Source organism: Balearica regulorum, chromosome 1 (genome assembly GCF_011004875.1).
Source record: "Balearica regulorum gibbericeps isolate bBalReg1 chromosome 1, bBalReg1.pri, whole genome shotgun sequence".
NCBI lineage: Eukaryota > Metazoa > Chordata > Aves > Gruiformes > Gruidae > Balearica > Balearica regulorum.
The window spans coordinates 36,941,714-36,961,975 of record NC_046184.1 but is presented as its reverse complement, the minus strand read 5'-3'; the positions used below and the strand labels follow the sequence as shown (position 1 = coordinate 36,961,975).

At 37.4% G+C, this 20,262-nt stretch overlaps 1 protein-coding gene across 5 annotated transcripts in view; it reads right to left on the bottom strand.

The window, feature by feature from the left end:
* MON2 (MON2 regulator of endosome-to-Golgi trafficking) overlaps positions 1 to 20,262 on the bottom strand; it is an 82,991-nt gene that overhangs the window by 13,384 nt on the left and 49,345 nt on the right. For 3 of the 5 annotated variants that reach the window (XM_075745384.1, XM_075745360.1, XM_075745375.1), the window contains exons 26-31: positions 18,123 to 18,751; positions 12,353 to 12,496; positions 11,802 to 11,819; positions 11,408 to 11,536; positions 9,299 to 9,489; positions 448 to 508 (exon numbers count right to left, since the gene is read on the bottom strand). In XM_075745384.1, the coding sequence (XP_075601499.1) occupies positions 448 to 508; positions 9,299 to 9,489; positions 11,408 to 11,536; positions 11,802 to 11,819; positions 12,353 to 12,496; positions 18,123 to 18,751 (1,172 nt within the window). The remainder of the gene's footprint in view (positions 1 to 447; positions 509 to 9,298; positions 9,490 to 11,407; positions 11,537 to 11,801; positions 11,820 to 12,352; positions 12,497 to 18,122; positions 18,752 to 20,262) is intronic. The other 2 variants (XM_075745368.1, XM_075745394.1) reach the window with 1 other exon arrangement.

Genomic DNA, 20,262 nt, shown 5'->3' with positions numbered 1-20,262 from the left:
TTCATTTATGCACAAGCTTTTCAGTATTGAGAACACATCTGGAGGGCAACAACATCGTTGCTGACTAAATGCCCCTCTCAACGCAGAAAGCACTCACTTTAGGTTTGTCAGGTTACTCCAGGGTTTACAATTACCTGTGTAATTGCTTGGCAATAACATAATAAGAATGGGGTAAGGGGTTAGAGGCAGAAACACATTCTGGTTTAGCTTTGAACTTGAGTGGACAAGAAGTAGGTTTTGGAGTGCCGCTTCCTACTCTTTGCATAACTCTGCAGCAGCTGAATTTCAAGCCTATGAATTTCCTGTCTTGTTTTCAAAAAGGAAAACAGTATCACAGAAAAAATAATGAACGAGTAACTTTTCAAGAAATTATTTCAGAACCAAGTGCAGTCTGTGAATGTCACCATCTCGTTACGTTCAGCAGTGTATTTGTTATAGTCTCCTTACCTCAACATCAACACTCTCATTCTTCTGAAATTCTTGAATTGAGAGATTATCAGGAGGTGTACTAAAAATAAACATACTACGTTATACTTTTAAATTCACAACATGTGTAAGGACGTAAGTACAGGAAAATGCGTTACATTTAAAGTTATTACATGCATCAAGTTGGTACTATTATATGGTAATGATTAGCATTTTAGAATAAAATCTTATGAATAACCATGATAAAAATGATTCAAAAGAAAAGAGTAGTGAAACACTAAAATTGCAGAGTTACAACTGATGGACTTGATTCAGGACTTGCACCACCAACACCATTTTTCATATGCATCTCAAAGTAACCTCTCTTGTCTTATATGTGCAAAAGTCACAATATCTGTTTAGACGAGTCTGTAAAGGTGTCATCAGGGGACCAGAGTTTATTACATTTTACTTCTTCTCTCACTATGCAAGGTAAGAGACTTTTGATTTTCAGCAGTACCTCTGTAAAAAACTTAATTTTAAATTTTAATTCTACATTTTCTTCTGCATTAATGAAACACACTTTTCATTAATGGGACATTACTTTGTCTTTTTCCTTCATAATTGTAGTGATATATTTGTTCTCATTCTTAATGAATTTTATTAAGAGACAAACCCATTTCACAAACAATGATTTTGAAGAAATTGAGAACTTTCTGCAGTTCTTCTGTTGTATATAAAAAATTATTTACAGATTAAATGTCCAGAAGTGATTCACTTTACAAGATCCTACCTCATCTGCTTCTAAATTTGGAAATCTTGTACCATTTAATTGGAAATTATATGTCTGCCATTAGTCATGCATTTTTCTCTGGTGAAGTTTTATCTCATTTACTGAGTCCTTCCTTGTACTTACTGGACTACTTGTTCAGTGAATTCAATTTCCTTTCCTCTGCTGGATTATGCTTCTGTGGAGTTACTGGGCCAAGTTCCTCAAGGCCTCTTATTAGACAGCAGTTAACTACTTCAGCTGATGCGCCTACATCAGTGTTTTAAGTTTGAATCAGATGTGGGCTTTTCAAGTTAAACTTCTAGACATCCTTGTTTATAAGCCTTGGTTCATGTCTGGTCTTAGAGTGCACAGAACTGAATTCATTTTTGATGAAACTAAACCAAAAAATGTACTCCAAGCTCTAGTAGATGCTTGCATGACAGGAAGCCAGACTAGAGTTACTCTGAAATAAAACACCTGAAGTGAGCACTCTGCGGGTGATGGGTACTCATCATGAACTGTTTTGCTTTACAGATCTGCTTCTACTGCACTTTGAGGGGCAGGGGAATCAAAGGAAGTACTTCACACAATAGATACTCTGAAATACCTTGCTTATAATCCCGTAAGCATAGGATTGCCTGCTAAAATCTACAGAGATTCAACATACAGTTAGTGAAATGATTAGAACAAAAATCAATTATGAGCCAATGACAACCCGTGGTACAAGAATTTTCTGAGCTACATAAACTGGGAGGCTGAAGGAGCATATCATGAAAATATCACTATGTAATCACCTTGCACTCTTCCTTAGGTATCCTACTAATCCAACAGAAACAGCAGATAGGTCTAGAGATGTGCCTCTTCTGACCTAGTTACACTGTTGTTGTTTTTCTGACATAGAGCAGAAGTTGGAACCCTCATGCCTGTGTCCGAAATTTAAAGACAGCTGCAAAACCCACTGGATTGCACGTTCAGTTTCTCCATAGTGTCTGATTGGCACTGAAGGTAACCGGTTACTAAAGCTAATGGAATAACCAGTAGCATTAACAACAAAAATCAGAGACAAGGCACTATAAAAGGTCAATATAATGTCATATATTAAATTCTCTCCTTTTCCCCTAATTTTACTTTTTGTCTTTTTAAAATAACTATGTAACATCTTCAAGATGAGTTTGGAAATTTGATCACTTGAAAGGAACGGTTAGAAATATTGGAATTCAGATTGCCTGCAGTACTTCAACTTGCTGCTATTGCGTATGCTTGTGGGTTACGATGCATCTTAAATTAGACTATGCTTTTTTTTTTTTTTCTTCCCCCTCCAGAGAAACCATCTGATTAAGCACACAGGATGATCACTACTGAGAAGGAAAGAAAATGATAGGGTCAATCTGCCACAACATTCTCTGCCTAATTTATGGCAGAATAGGCAGATGCAAGGAAAACAGAGCTCTGGACTGAACAAAGAACCAAGCTGTTCTGCAAGCAGTGGAATCGGTGCAGTACTGTAGTGACAAGCAGACTGGCATCCTTTGGCTTATTTCCAAACTCCCTCCCCACCCCATGTCCCCCCCCCCCCCCCCAGGAAACAAGAGACATGTGGTGGGTAGTTCAGAGCTAAGCACGTCCTCACTGGCAAGGCAGCTGCCAAATATGCCATTGTGGACCTGTGCCAGCCTTGTCCTCATAAGGATATTCGTCTGGGCCTGTCTTCTCCATCCCACTGCCAATTTTAATGAAAGGTTTAAGAACTATGGAGGCTTCAAAATCTTAACTCAAATCTGGTTAGTTTAGCTAACAGGTTCGGCTGGTTTTTGTTTGTTTGTTTCTCCCCAATGCTCCTATATGATACTGACCAAGTCACGTAAGATTTTTCCAAGACAGGCTTTCTTCCCCCCATCTTCTGGGTGCTTAGCATAAGACGCCTGAAGTTCAACCTGCACACCTAGTGCTAATTTTCAGTTTTGACAATTATGACAGTATGTACTAATGTTCCTGCTTCAAAAATAAATATATCTCCCTTCCTCAAAGGGATGTTAAGTAGGTAACTTCACCACTGTCTGTGAAACACTCAAGTGTTACGTGTATAACCAGGAAAAAACCCAAAGAAGAAAATAGGGAACACTGTATTTATTATTGGTTTGTGTGTTAGGCAGTCAGAAGTTTGGAGTTACATGTTGAAAACAAAGAATAAAATAAAATATTAAGTAGCTGTTCAGTCAGTACCTTTTGTAACACAAAGAAGTTAACTACACGAAATCTTTAAATAGTAATGTAAATGATTATGACATATACAAATGCAGGTCATGTTGAAATACATGGGAAGCTTTCATTCTGACACTTCCCAATTCATAAGTGACTGACTTTCTGAGCTGAGTTTCACTTTAAAGAGATGTTAAGACCTTTTCGTCCAGTCATCCATATCTGATCTGCCGTATACGCTACAGATTATGCTACATACTTGTTCATGTAGCAAATTACTCCCAGGCAAACAGATTTTTGTAAGGTGTCTATACGAAACATCTATCTAGGGGCTCTGCTGGCCTGATGCAATACAGCCAAACTGTACCGGCAGGGTCAAGATCCGGAGGAGGTTAGAGGCAGTGCGATGCACACTGCTGCTGTGTGCAGGCTCTCCGAGGTGCAGAGCTCCCAGCCGCTGCCCACTGTCTCGGAAAGGCTTCAGAGCCTCACAACAAAGAGCTAACAGCCACCCAGAGCCCCGCCGTGCACAACGGCACTCTGCTCTGAAGCATCTTTTTGGAGAGTATTGATTTAATTCCCTCATGTGAGCACAGACTTCTGCTCTGGTAAATTATATATACACACATGTTTGTTGAATTTTATTTTGTTTAATGGCTTGACATGCTTCCATGAGAGCCTCTGGGAAAGAAGGATGGTATGAAATAATAAACAGACCAGCCTCTTACTAGAAGACAATTTTGTGTAAATTAAGTTACATGAAATGAATTAATTTTTAAATGTCATTTTGATTTATAATAAAAATCAAGACTATTGAGCCTCCTCAGCTGTAGCTTGCTTTAAAAAAAAAAAAAAAAGCTGAAACATATTGCTTGGAAGTTGTTAATTCTCTATGACAGTAACCTTTTCCTTTTTTCATTTATCTGTGCTCTTTTGGCTATATTTGAAATTTCTTGATGTACAAAGCTGCAGAGACCATTTCTGCTGTGCTTTGTACTTTTTAAACATCAATGAGTATCTCCTCTCATTCAGCCCCACGGCTGGCTTGAAATCCTGTTCCTGTCCAAAAGACAGAGGCAAGACCATGCAGAGGAGGTTCACTATTTTAAATACAGAGATTCACAGAGCTTTAATTTAGGGGTTCTAACCACAGTGACCTCTTGCCTAACCAATGCCACCTCAGTTTCACTGGTGGAAGCAATATTAGGCTATTTACACATGTGATTTCTAGGACCACAGTGATTAGAAGAATTATGAGTTAGACTAGAAAAACGTTTAAAATGTTGATTAAAAATTTAGAACATCAGTGAAATAGTTTTATCTTTCTACTCTATCCTCAGCCAGGTAGAGACTTGGAGAATGTGCATACAAAAATGAGACAATATGCACTGGGATATTTTAATGAACAAAGCCAAAAAAAAAACCCTAACCAAATCTATTAAGCAGCATTGCTAGGAGGACTGATCACAGTAAGACATTAGCAAGTTTTACGGAGATGCAGGTGTTTCATATTTAGAACCATCCCAGCATTACTAAATCAGCTTTGAAGAATAAAGGTTTGAAGAACAGGTACAAAAGGATGATATTAATCTAGCTTTGCATGAAGCCTGGACAGATAACAGTATGGAACCCATAGAACATTAAATAGTGGAAAATGTGAAGTACAAAAAGGTGTCCAGGACTGAAGGAAGAAAAGTAAGTTTCTTTGTGACAAAACATTTCCATCACCTTGAAACAGAGCGCTTAGGAAAAATTACAGCATAGCAGCATAAGAAAGTCAGTTTTCAGTTCTAAGTGTATTCAGGTCTAACTGAATATATCTAACTGTATTCCTGTCACAAGGGGTGACATGTTGGATAATGGTAAAAATCCAGATAATGCAGTAATGCTGTTACTCTGCCTCACCGATAGCCTCCTGGGGTGTCTCTGAATTGCATTTTCCAAATTCTTTGCGCTCCAGAACCTTTTCAGTCCATGCTGGTCTTCAGCAGTGCAGCCAGATTTGTACACTTCTGCACCTGGCTTAAAGCCCCTGTCCTGCGTGGCTTATTTGCAAGTTGGAAAGCCACCAGACACAACTGACTCACAGTAAGCCACAGTTATGGTCAGCAGGGTCACTAAAACAGAGTCAAGTTTACAAGTCACTAATCTAACTAAGAGCACAGGGTGCTCTCATCTTCTCATTTGTGGCTTGGTTACTTGATTTTGGCGATACAGATAAAAAAAACCCAAGCACTGCCAAAAGTTTTAAAAAACACAACTCATTGTTACTATACATAAACCAGGGAACGCACTGAAAAACAGTTTTTATACCACCTAATTGGCCTAAAATAAAGGACCAGCATGGACAGTTGGAAAGTACATTCCCATTGCCTTCTATAATCTGAAGGTTGACATGCACCTCAACTCAGTGATAAATTTTAGCTGTTACTTTCAAAACAGTGAATAGGTTCTCCCAAATTACTCTGGAATAAGACCATGTATTTTCTATTAGAACTATAACAAAAAGAAATTGAAAGAACACAGTAAATTTGAAAATTCTGAATTCAATTTACTTCGAAATGGAACAACTACAGATGTAAGAGACTGACTATACTGCAATTACAACCCACTAAAAGATACAATTTAGAAAATTTTAACACAAAAGGGACAGGTTGCCCTATTTGCCAAGGCTAGTTTCACAGCATCTTGCACAGAAGTGCAGAAGGACTTAAGCAAAGGAAATCAGAAGAGAATTACCTCAACGTGGGGAACTTCCACAGCTACCTCTAGAGCCCTCCTTGCATCACAGCGAGAGAGGCGCGCCTCAGGAGCATTGTGGGGAGGAGGAGGAGGAACAGGATGAAGAAAAGGAGAAATGACTGCTATTACTAATTGTCCTGACTACTGGCATGAGGGAGATGTACTCCCTTCTTAGCTTTAACTTTTTTTAGGATCACAAGGCTCAGGCTGACGGAGGGAACAGAAAGGGTACCTATCCTAAAGCGACTAAGAGATAGGGCTCTGGGTAGGAGAACAATGCACTTGGGAAGACAAACTGCTATTTAGAAAAAGATGGACATTAGGGGGGCAAAAAACCCCAAGCCCAAACCAGACGTTCAATAGCCATACAACGTACAACTATGTAAGCAAAAATCATCTATTCATAAGAAGCCAGGAAAGAGTAATGATAATGGCCATTAATTATAACAACAGGCCAAATTATCCTGCTGTAGCCATATGGTTCTAAGCACCATCAGCCTATTTTTAATATTTTAAATTCTTTTGAACCTTAAAGCTTCTAAATGAGAATGTCTTTAATGGAGTGGTTCAGCCTGGAGAAGAGAAGGTTCCAGCGAGACCTTATAGCAGCCTTCCAGTACCTGAAGGGGCTACAGGAAAGCTGGAGAGGAACTGTTTACAAGGGCAGGTAGTGATAGCACGAGGGGTAATGGCTTTACACTGAAGGAGGTAGATTTAGATTAGATACAAGGAAGAAATTCTTCACTGTGAGGGTGGTGAGGCACTGGAACAGGTTGCCCAGAGAGGTTGTGGATGCCCCATCCCTGGCAGTGTTCAAGGCCAGACTGGATGGTGCTTTGGGCAACGTGGTCTAGTTGAGGGTGTCCCTGCCCACGACCAGGGGTTGGAAGTAGATGATCTTTGAGGTCCCTTCCAACCTAAACCATTCTGTGATTCTATGATTAGATCCCTAAAACTCATTTTGTATGTCAAATTATAGAACACACACTGATCTCTAAAGAGGCAAAACCAGACTTAAGTGAAGACAGACAAGTTTTAGGGCATCATAAATATTCACAGAAGTACTATTTTTCCTTTACTTCCAGAGAATATTCGCCCATGTATGACAGCTGGCAAAAGCTATTAGAATTAATGCCAACGGTGATTGTTTCTAGCAAACAATGTGTTAAGATGGAATTTCTATGGTTGGAACAACTTTCAAGAAAAGTATAAATCACTCACTGTAAATTAAGAAAAACGGGCAACATATTTGGCCAAAAAGGTCATGCAGATGATAGTGGATTATCTTGAATTACACTGAAGATCTGTGATAATCTTACTTCCCTAGATTTATGAGTGATTAATAGCCAAAAATTGTAGCAATGCCAGTCTGGGTCAGCTAAAAACATGCAAAATGGATATGCTTCATCTATTTTGCAGATATTGAGGAATAATTCATTTACAGCGAATAGTAGTATGTATTCCCAAAATAACTTCTAAGTGAACAAACAATCTTCTATAATAACTTGAAAAACCTTCATTTTAATCTTGTAAACCCAATGATGATATTGATTATAGGCTGTTAACTGATGTAGATTGCCTGTCTCAGAATAGCAGCAGGACTACTAACCGCAGCTAAAACCAAACCCAAACAAGATACTGCAAAAATTATTTTAAATTAAAGAAACAGTGAAGCATCAAAACAAAAACTTGGATGATTACAGTGTCTTTTATGTAGTCTTGACAAGGTTCTTATTTTAAGGTCCTCCTATCTAATATTTCTTTGAAATAAATGCAAAAACAAAAAGAAAGTTTTTTCTTTCAATTGTCATGTAACCCTATTAATGAAATTCCAAAACCATTCATTATTACAAACATTTTCACTAACGGATGTGCCTCTAAAATTAAGTTTCATTGGTATTTATTTTTTATCTGCTTTGGGCAAGCTGCTATTTAGTCATCATTAGTAAATACAGCTGTGTTTGCTTGCCGATTTGTTTGTGTTGAAAAACTACACACACACAAATACACAGCATATTAGCATTAGGTACAGAACAACTCTACTGTTTTCTATTAAAAAGAAGATTTAATTAACAAAATCTAACACACATAGAAAGTTAGGGAATTAAATATTTCATATTCCATGTTGTCCTTTAGCCTGAGACACTATTAGATATACCTAAACTACTCCTAAAAGATGCTTACCCAGAGATGTTCACAGAAGATGGAAATTCCATACCGCTTCCAAGCAATCTTCTACAATACTTTTCATGTCTAGCCTAGATAATCTTTGCTGTACTGAAATCCATTTTTACCCATTCTCAAGGGACAGTAAAAGATTGCTCCAGAGAAGAATTTCTACCATATTCTGAAGATTTATGATGTCTTCCTAATGATACATTCTTTTGGTTGAACAAACTAATAGATCAGATTGTCTAAGTCCCTGATTGTTATTCTTTTTCCCTTCTGGACTTTCTCAGCATGCCCACATCTACAGTGTTACATTCTTGAGAGATTATGCAAGTACTTATAGATCTGCCTGTCTGTCTAAATCTGACTATTTAGCTACAGTTTTCACAACATATTATAAGTAAAGCATAGCTAATTATTAAGGCGCATCATGGGTAGAAACCAAAGCAAGATAACTATGGGCTTCTAAGTGAAGAGCAATGCAAGAAATAATTTTCCAAAATTCGTAGTGAAATATTTCAAGATGGAACTCAAGAGAAATACAGATAGCTAATGGTGATCATCTTAACTAAAAAAAAAATAAAAATAAAATTAAATTGCTGCAATTCTGTTCAAAGTGAAAAAAGGACCAAATTGAATACACATCAGTAACTCTATTAAATCTACAGTAAATGTCTTTGGGACTCTATCAAATCTACAGTAAATGTCCTTGGGAGTCCATACAGAACTCCTTGCCCGGTCAGAAAGGCTATGACTTGTATTTAGAGATCCGTGGAGCTCTTTCTTGCTCTGACACCTTTTGAATGAAGCTTTTTCTACTACTTTCTAAAAGTATACTTTTTTTGAAGTAGACAGACTGGTTACCTTTTTTTCCTTCATTCATCAAAATAGTTTTCAGATATTAAATATCTCTAAAGATAAGGCTATGTTTATTGAACTTTATTGACACATTTACTGAACAAATTACTTAAAAATATTTTCCAGTAGAAAAAAAAATGAAATTGTGTTTACCTTTTGGTGAATAAAAAGTCTTCAAAAGTATTTGCTAGCTCCGGCCACATACTGTCAAATTTTCCAGAAGATGCATGCTGCCTTGCAACAGGTAGTCCAATAGAGAGAACTTTGAGAAGAGAGGAAACAGCTAGCTTCCATGTGCTTTCAGAAGGACAGGAATATTTCAGACTAAGAGGTATTCTTAATGTCTGCAAAACGAAAATTAAAACAAAATTATAGTTGCTCAGGCAAATCTAAGAACATGACTGGTTTCTGCAGAAGATCTTGGCAGACACTGTCATAGATGATAGTACATATCCCTACCTTTTCTGCTGGTATACAAGATGCTCTTTTAAAAATATAATTATAAAGATGATTTACCATCTACCAGCTGGCTAAAGCACACACCTGTTGCCAAGTACAAGGTTAGAAGTCAGAGCTGATCCATTACCAATTTACACTATGAAATTACATACTAATTTTCTTTTTCTGTGTTGCCATTCACTGTTTCTGCTAAGCCTGACAAATGGGCTTTCTTCACACCTAACAGACTGCAGACAGTTCATTATCATGAGTGTATTCTGGAGAGTTTAATCCCATTCCTAGAAAGCTATCCCTAGTCCTTCAACAGTAGAGAAAAAAGCCTCATTAAATTTAAACTTTTCCTAACATGCAAAAGTTGAACTGTATACATAACCACTGCAAGACACCTGGTCGTTGCTGACTGTTAAACCACATGAAGTTTAAAAGCAAAAAGAGTTAGTGAAATTCTAACATAAAGGCTGCAATACAACTCAAATGTATAGCAGGTGAAAACACAGGAAAAAATTAAGTGTTTTAGATAGAAAGACAGCTTCAATATCTATAAAAGAAAGCCATTAATGAGTTGAAAAACATTAAGCATGTGTATTATTTACACTATATGTATTCCTTTTAGCATTGTTAGTCAAACCAACTAGAACCTGACACCAACTTATCTGGGAAAGCTAGTTATTTAATTTACATTTCAAATACACAGTGACTAAATTTGGGTATTACACATATGCCCCCCAGTGCTTTTAGTGAAGTCTCTGATTTGAGGAAAGCAAAGGGAGGAAAGAGGAAAGACTCTTGCTCTCAAGAGCGAGTCAATTGTAATTAACTCTATATTGCCAAAAACTATGAGCGCTAGAATCTAATCCTAGAGAGAACAGAATATTTTATTCTGCTGCCATTGTTCACAGGGGTCAAATCTAATTCCAACATCAACATGGGCTTTAGAGACATGAAAAATAATTTAAAAACCATCTTCATCTACTGCAATAGATCACATTATTATCTACTGTGAAAGTTAAAGAAAAGTGGTGTTTATGTCAGTTTCACCTATCCTATTAAAACAGGAGTGGAAAACAACTGCATCAACTTTGAAATACAAATATTTACTTCATAATAGATTCCAAATAATACCACAAAACTATTTTAAACAGATTCAGGTTTCTAAATTTCTATACAGGAACAACCTGATGTCAGCCAAGTCATTACAAACAAACCTAGGTCACATACTCTTTTTTTTCCCAGACATTTACTACTACTACTACTATTATTTACCAAAATTATTTGCTAAAATGGAAACAATCTCAAAAAAAGTTAAGAGTTTGGCGACTTGACCTTAAAGGCACATTCGTGCATCTGCAACATTTCATAGTGACATCAGTGACACACAAAGTCATTAAAAGCAAATCAAAAGTAATAGCTAGAGTACACATCCCCGAAGTATATATGCCAGTCTACAAAAACTGGTCTTTGGCCTTCAATGCCATATTTACTAAGGGGCCTGTTTATGAGATTCAGGTGCATAATACTTTCAAAGATTAATATTTTGTGGCCTAACACATTTGTTAATTTTTATCTTAACATTGAAATACTGATGCCGACATTATCCAGCTAAAAAGCAATACATATAGCCCTATCAATAGCCTTGCAGCTTCAAAAGAAATTACTACCTGCTGCTTATCTTCATAAAATATCAATTTTTTTTACTAAAGCTTTAAGTTTCCCAGAAAGTGTTTATCAACAGTAGTTCAAAATAAAACTCATTATTTTCAGTATAAGCTCATTAAATAATTCACACGTAGGACAAACTTTTACCTTAATAATGTTCTGAAGAACTTTCTCTGTTACCACAGCTTTATGGCAAGCTGTCTTTTGGTATAAGTCCACAACAACTTCCAATGATCTCTCAGCAAATGGCACATAATTCAATGCTACCCATTCCGCCTAGGAAAAGAAATTAGTGAATTACTGAACTACATGGTAAACATATTAATTAAGGAACAGGAAATGTATGTTTTGCATTGAACTCTCAGTTTAATGCATGCAAAGTTGGCTAAGAATATAGTCCAAGCAACAAAACTGCAAATACAACATAGTCTGACTATGAAAATGTACTCTACATTGAGGTAAAGTACATTTAAGTAGGACAAATGTTGCGGTCTAGGCAAGACAACTACATTAGGACAATCTTTAAGGAAATTTAACTCACCGGTGCAAATAGTTGTATCTAGTGTGATTCCATTGTGTTGCAGGACAAATAGAATAAGAAGAATTAATACATACATAATAGTTACCTCTTGGATTACAGTGAATCAGACGCTCATGCTTAGTGAACAGCAGAGTACACAGATATTGAGTAAGTCCCATTTCCCTACAGCACGTGCAATTAAAAAATTTGCAGCTTGAGGGGATTTACTCCTTTCAAAATTATCATGTCTTTTCTGTTAAATTTGGTATCACATGTAGGACAAGTTATTTTAGATTAATACACTGGACAAATTCAGACATATTCACTATGTCTGGTGTCCAGGCAAGACTTTCCTACGTGGAGGAATACAAAGTATAAAAACAAAGTGTAAGTCAAAGGGTGCAAATGTAAAAAAAAAAGCATGTAAAAAATACTAATAAATTAACTTATTACTCAACATGCACAGTGAAGTTTTTACAGATAGAATAAATGCATCTTGCTAAACAACCTGTATCTGAAGCTGAATTGAGTTCACCAGCCAAGTGAAACAAGTGAGATTTCTAATTGATTACCTGATTATACTTTGCATTTGCAATGTGCTTTGTTTCCAGCTGTCCATACTGCGGAGGCTTGCAGGAAAATTCTACAAAGGCCAACAGTTGGTCGAAGATTGCAGGATACATTATCTGCATACTTTCTGAGCCCACACATATAGCCTATACCAGAAGAAAATACAAAAGCTTAATATATATCTTGAGCTTCTGCATTCAAAAATCTGCACCAGTACAAGGAGCTCCTAAAGAAAATTTCCCATAGAAGACTATGCAAGAGTCATGCTGTATAAGAGGCAGTGTATAGTTCTAACAGTTTAAGGAAAGTAAGTTTTGTTGTTCTATTAAAGTAAATTAAGTGGCAAAGTACCTGGGCATATATAGTTTAGTAAATACAGCTATCTCATTTCGTCCCAGAAAATATATCTTTTCTTTACAAAGTCTGCTTTGACATAACAGCAAAACATAAGTCTTGTATAAGTCTTGTCTGTGGATCTCAGCCACATCTTTAAGTTCTACCTCAAGTAATATTTAAATCTTGGAAGTAATTCATACAAGGTTTTCATAAGTAGTTAAAATTGTGTCTTACAGAAAGGAACATAAATAAAATGAGAATGGTATGATTTTGGTATAGCTGAAACTCATAGTCTTGCTTTAAAATGGAAAACATTTCATGAAGGGTGTACTTAGAAGATGTCAGTGAAATATCATGCTGTCATAGGCTAATGATTTCCTGTTGCTATATAAATCCCAAGGCAATGTTAGGGCATTTATTTTCAAATTCAGATACAATGATTCTATGAAGTTACTCCAATTATTTTCTGTCATTTTAAACGTATTGCTTCTCCTCCCAAAGTCCCTCCTCTCAAAGCTTCAAGAAACAGTCTATTTATTGCTCCAGAAAAAGATCTTCTGCTTGTACTGTCATTCTTCTCTGGGGTGGAATCAACCTCTCCTTCCACTAACCACAGATCATCCATGATGAGTTGTGGCTGAACTCCAGGTGCCAACAGCTCCAAAGGTGTATGAGTGCAACCTCCATGCTGGGGCTGTGTCATGAGCTGTGGCAGTCAATGGGCTAGTAAATATCCTGGGTCTCAAACCATGAGGGGCCAACAGGGGCTGCAGGCAATGTCACCACTAGATCACCCTAAGACCTAGCTGCACCTTCAGGCAACCTACAATCTGCAGCAGAGCACTCTGAATCATCAATGGCCTTTCCCTTCTCAGCTTCCTGCAATTCAAAATGCATGTCTAATGCTCAAAAAGCTTAATCAACATCATGAACATAGTGCAGCGCTCCTAAAAAGCCATACTTCTTTTCTGGTGCTCAAGTTCAAGACTGTACTGAACTCTGAAAAGATGCTCTGATGCTAGATACTCACCTGTGTGGCAGAAGACTGACATGTTAATTGCTGATTTAAAAGTATTCAACACCCCATAAAACAATTGCAGCTGATCTGCTGCTGATCTAAAGTCCTTGCACTAAATTGTAACTGGTTAATGCAAGATTACATAACTATTAGGAGAAAGTACAAAAAATATTTTATATACCAACACAGAGATTAGAAAGGGAAAGAGAGCATCCACTAGTCCCTGGATAACTTTTGTATAGATGCAACTTACATCACCGACAGAAGACTATCCTAACATCTACAAGGGCAAAACTTCAAAATACATTTGCCATTCATTACACAGTCAGATTTTTTTTATTATTGTTATTAATTTCAGGATCAGTGGGAATTAAATTTCAGATGCTACTTTTTCTGCACTGGTGAACAAAAGCAATAACTACTTCCTATCTGAAGTTTGTGCACGAGTAGCTTCTTATTCTTAGTATTTTATAAAACACTTGTAAAATTTTTATTTTACACACAGAAGCATTTTCTATCCAGTCTACCAGGGTATTTTCAACTCTAAAAATTATCCATATAATATTAAAAAAAAAAGGATTAGCATCACTTAGTTTTGAAAATGAATCTAAATAGATTTGCCTTTCAAAGAGGTTTACGTTTCTGACTGACACCAGGTACCTTTTATCTAAGTGTATGAAAAACTCAAAAACAGTCTAAGAAAGCATGTGACAAAGGATGTTGAAAGTATCTTTAAGAGCTGCTTATAAACAAAGTTGTATTTACTGTATTAAGTGCACTTATTTACATACTTAAGTAAACAGACACATACAAATCAAAAAGTAATGGTCAGACAACAACAAAACACAAACAAACCCTGAAATAAAATACTCTGCAGATCATTGTTTGTTGTAAAAATGACGCAGTACTTTAGTTCCAAAAATTCATGCTTTAAAGCATTCTGGTACTAACCTTCACATTTTTTAATAGTTCCGATTGGTCTAACAACTCCCAGTGCAACTACTGTTATGGACTACTGGGGTTTTTTATAGCTCTCTGTAGCTAAGTTTCTACCATCTCTGTCGCTGTATGTAAATACAGCCTTGAGTTTACCACACTCATAGCTCAAGAGGTTTGCATCCATACTGCCTGCAGAGGCAGAAGTCAAATGTATCTGATCCCCAAGTACTTATCTGTGTTCCTCTGTCTGATGAGCCATCCGTATCACTGCAGAGTTGACCCAAAGTGAATGTAGGTAGGGAGTAAGAATATTCAGAGAATTTGGCCTTGAGAAGAGATTTTAGCTGAGCTACAATGATGAAGTAGGCACTTATACTACAGCAGTGAAAGACTAGAAAGCAAGTTCTATGAGGAATAAAAAGAAAATGGAGAACAAAACGAAGGGTGTAAAATGGGCTCAATAGATGGACACCTGAAAGGAGAACCACGGGTCCCTTCCAGTCCTATGTTGTTGAGTTGCAATGTCCTTTGCTAGTGCAATCACATCATAAAATCCCTTTATCAAACCAGTCAGGGGCTCAGTCTTAAAAATGTCAGGTTTTTTTCATGCAATTCCAACTGCAAAGTTGTTCCAGAATTTCTTAAAAAAAAAGAACGGACCCAAATCTTCCTGTATCAGAAAAGAACAGAACTTAATCTGATCCCACATACAAACACGTAAGAAACATTTCGTTTAAAAGAAGGCGGGAAATATTTACATACTCTTCTTTAACTGTTCCACTGGCTTCTGTGTGTACTTCTGAGAATACTAATTCATTTCAGAGGAAGAAGACACTGTGGCCTCCAGCAAAACCATCTGACAGATGGCCTTTGCTCTGCATCAGCACTAGCTGGCTGCCTTGTGATGTGAATTGTTCTGTGTTATATAGCAGAGACGAGTGGTCACGTGACTTCACAGAGCTTACTAATGTACAAATGTACTTTAACAAATTTTTTTAGTGACTTCAGTGCTGTTCTGTTAATAATATTATTATAGCTGGGGTGGGAGGTACATATAAATTGAGGTACCTAAGACTTCCTATGTAAATCTCTATTTGCAAAGGCTTGTAAATGCCCTGCTAACCATCGCAATTGGGAGAGGGGAAGGGAAGGATGTCTCCATTTCTCACGGGGAGTTACTGCTTTTGTTACTGTTTAAGAAAACTTCAGCTAAAACAGTTTAACATCTTGACAAGAACAAGAGTATAAAAATATGTGCAGTTTTTCCTCATGTTAAAAACTCTGGTAACCCCTGCTTTGAAAAGCGCCAATGCCTGAAGCCTTTGGGAGCTAAGAACATCTGGATAAGGAGACTGGCAAAGAAACAGAAAAATCTGATTAATATATGGAGTGATTAAGTGGAGAAAACAGGACTTGAGCAGGGCTGAGCTGCTGGAAAGGGTACAAAAGGGTAAAGTGTGACTGGAAAAGGATGAAAATGTTGTGGATAAGATTGGTGTTAAAACTTCATGTTATTTATATCCCCACGTACAAAACTGAGATTTAATAACAAATTCTAATCTTATACCTCTGTTCTAAAAATACATTCATGGATATTTGTTAAACCCATAAACTAAAAGAACGGCTGCAAGATAATGATTTTGCCTTGCTTGTGGGGTTTAAATAGGTATGAGATAAGTCAACCCACACCAGAGCAAAAAAGAAAACAAGATACCGAATTGCTGCTCATTTAATAGGGATCATGCATTCCATGAGTTAAATGAGGCAGGATCCTGTCTGGCGGGGGGAGAGGTAAGACTACATAGTTCAGCAAAGCAGTCGTAACATGAAAGCCCAAAGGGAATGAAGTCAAGTCACATATATAGATTTAATTCTGGCATTTCTAGAGTAGTTATTTGGGGGGTCTTAGGGTTTGGGTTTTTTAAAAAGTCATACTTAATACAAATACATGCTCTCATTCATTATCAGCTTTGCTTCTTTTCATAGACTCATAGAATTGTTTAGGTTGGAAGGGACCTTAAAGATCATCTAGTTCCAACCCCCCTGCCATGGGCAGGGACACCCTCCACTAGACCACATTGCCCAAAGCCCCATCCAACCTGGCCTTGAACACTTCCAGGGAGGGGGCATCCACAACCTCTCTGGGCAACCTGTTCCAGTGCCTCACCACCCTCACAGGGAAGAATTTCTTTCTTATATCTAATCTAAATCTACCCTTTTTTAGTTTAAAGCCATTATCCCTCATCCTATCACTACCTGTTCTTGTTAACAGTCCCTCTCCAGCTTCCTCGTAGGCCCCCTTTAGGTACTAGAAGGCTGCTACAAGGTGTCCCCGGAGCCTTCTCTTCTCCAGGCTGAACAACCCCAACTCTCTCAGCCTGTCCTCATAGGAGAGGTGCTCCAGCCCTCTGATCAGCTTTGTGACCCTCCTCTGGACTCACTCCAACAGATCTGTGTCCTTTTTATGTTGAGGACCCCCCAGAGCTGAACACGGTACTCCAGGTGGGGTCTCATAAGAGCAGAGCAGACGAGGAGAATCACCTCCCTCAATCTGTTGGCCACGCTTCTTTTGATGCAGCCCAGGACACGGTTGGCTTTCTGGACTGCAAGCGCACACTGCTCACTCATGTTGAGCTTCTCATCAAAAAACACCCCCAAGTCCTTCTCCTCAGGGCTGCTCTCACGCCATTCTCTGCCCAGCCTGTAGATGTGCTTAGGATTGCGCTGACCCATGTGCAGGATCTTGTACTTGGCCTTGTTGAACTTCATGAGGTTTGCAAAGGCCCACCTCTCAAGCCTGTCAGGATCCCTCTGGATGGCGTCCCTTCCCTCCAGAGTGTCAACCACTGTTTTGTAAATGAACAATTTTGCAAGGAGGTTTTTTACAACTCCAGAAAGAAGTTTTTCCTCTTTTTTTTTTTTTTAACTATCCAGTAAAAGGGCACCCAGATTTGTTGTTTACAGATTCACCTGCATGATGGGTGCTCTCTGAGGATGTGTTCTATAGTAAGAATTTCTCAAACACAGATGCAGCATTGTCCTTACATAATTGATTAACAAGAGGTAAGAATGTGGTCTGCACTCAAAGTTCTCATGATCACCATTCTTCTAGACTTCGTTTACATCATTACCTGGGCAACATAAGGAATACTGTTTGTGGGACTATTCCCCCAACTCCATGTACAGACCTCCATAACAGTGCAATAGTTTAATATTAGACAGACAAGTAAATAGCTACAAACAGAGCACCATACAAAGTATTTCTGCAATCAGGCAAAAAAAAAATTACACCATTCCTTTCAATGCAGAGCACCTGGGTTGCACCAGGAATGGAGATCTGATTGTTCTAAGACAGCACACTGTGCAATTACAAATAATTAAAAAATTAATGTTTAAGTCACCACACTATAGTTCTGAGAAGAAGAATTGAGACACAGCATAGCTTACCTTTCACCATGCATTTGAAGTCACATTCTTACCTTCTGTAAAACATCTAGAGCTGTAAGAACTGCTTCCTGTAAACTTGTCAAAACTGCTTCAGTGTAAGATGGAAGGATGAAAGGGGAAGCATCAGAACTGATTGGAACTGAAACAGCACCATGCAAAATGACACCCAGCTTGTGGAGATCATCCATGCTGAAACCAGTTTTGATGTGTTGGTAAAGAGCTGGGAATATTTGAATTAAAGCTGTAAGAAAAGGCTGGCTGGGAATGAAAGTCAATTTATCACAAGTAATTGGAGGCCTTGTACTTTCTGAACCAATCCTATACCAGCTGTTCCAGGCTGCCCACCAAAGATTCAAATCTTCAATCTCATCTGCTATTACAGGTGGTTCAGATCCACTGTATCTTCCTATTCTTTCTCCTATGGAGTCAGTTCTCATGAACGATCTGCCAAGACTGGTGGCAGTTGTTGTCCCTACCACCACAGGTACAGAAACATTGATAGCAGGTGGTGTGTCAGGCTTCTCCGAGTCTCGCACAGGAGAAACAATCTGTAAGATCTCCTGGAAGCTTTTCAGAGCAGCCAAGGAAACTTCATTATTTTTGCTGAGTGCTGCTGATTGGATGTGATCAAGAAGAACATCCCAGGCTTGGGAAAAGTCTCCTATTAAAAAAAAAAAAAAAGAGAGAGAAAAAAAAATAAACTTTGAACTGGCTTACTATTCCCCTTCCCACCCACCCTGTCTTTAAAAGGTTGTCCGTATACTTGTTACTCTAATGCAGAGAAATTTCATGAGGTTAGGTGATAGCTTGAATGACTTTCAGAATCTATCAGTTTAACCATAACAAGAAGGAATGTGACACAGAAACACGCAAATATGAAGAATGAAACAATATATCAATGTTTATGTCCAATTTGCTAGCCAAAAAAAAAAAAAAAAATCACATACCACATCCCATACCAGAAAAAGACATTTTCTTTATTCAGGATAATGAAACACATTTGTTCTTACACATACCAGACGCCTGTTGATTTCAAAAAGTGTTAAGCACACACAAGGAATTAAGGGTCAAATCTATAGTCATGCAATGCATTAATAAATAACTGATTTTAAAGTGTTCTGCTAATCGTACTGTGGAGAAAGATTTCATTTTTGGAGTTTGAGTTTTTCATTAAATTTAGCTTTAACATTCAACTGTCTATGTTACTAATTCCTGGGTTTGAATAATTAAAATAGCTCTGTAATGTTTTAAATTTTTATTCAGTTTTAACTCAAGTTTAACATAGTCTAAAATCTACTACATTTCTGCAAATGACCAATACTCTTGATAGCTATTAATATGTCAGTATCCATATCACAAATAAGCAAAATGCAATAAAACAGAACTTATTTCTAGTTATATATATTAATTACATACTATGGAATGGTGAAGGTATATTAATGTAATGGGGAATTTTCTTTGCAAACTATAAATTCCTTCTATCACATTTTTATTTTTGAAAGTAATGTATTTAAGTGGTTCTAGTTACCTAAACTAGGAAATGAAAAGCTGTTTTGAAATTATATCAGAATATCTCTGGTTTAGAAACCTAAACTGAAACAAAACAGGCATGAATGCTGAATGATATTATCTAGTTCAATACACTTACATTGTTCATTGTATGTAGTAGTATTTTACAATAGCTTGGCAAATGACCTAAAGTTTTTTTTCTATAACGAGTAAGTAAAAAAGAAATAGGGAAAAATCAGAGCCTGAGAAAAAGGAAGAGAAAGAAATAAAGATACAAAGGAGTTATAAAAGAACAATAAAAAAACCTTCAAAGTGGGAAAGGTAAGATTTTAGGGAAGAAGAAAAGGGGAACTCACTTCAGTTAGCTACATTAGGGACAACAGTAACATAACTCAAACTGAAATCTCTGTACAAGGCAAACAGTGGAGGAGTATCGTGAGGGGAGAAAGAGACTCAACTGAAAGAGTGGGTAATCTCAACATCTTTCACGTCATAACAAGTCCAATCTTTTCATTTAAAATTTCCCCTTCTTTTCTAAGTTATATACTTCACTGACTTTACAAGTGAGTGCTCTTTACATTGTAAGAGCACTGTTAAACTTGACACACTGATGCCACGGCAGAGTTCTAGGCAAGTGTTGCATAACCTTAGAAAGACAAGAGG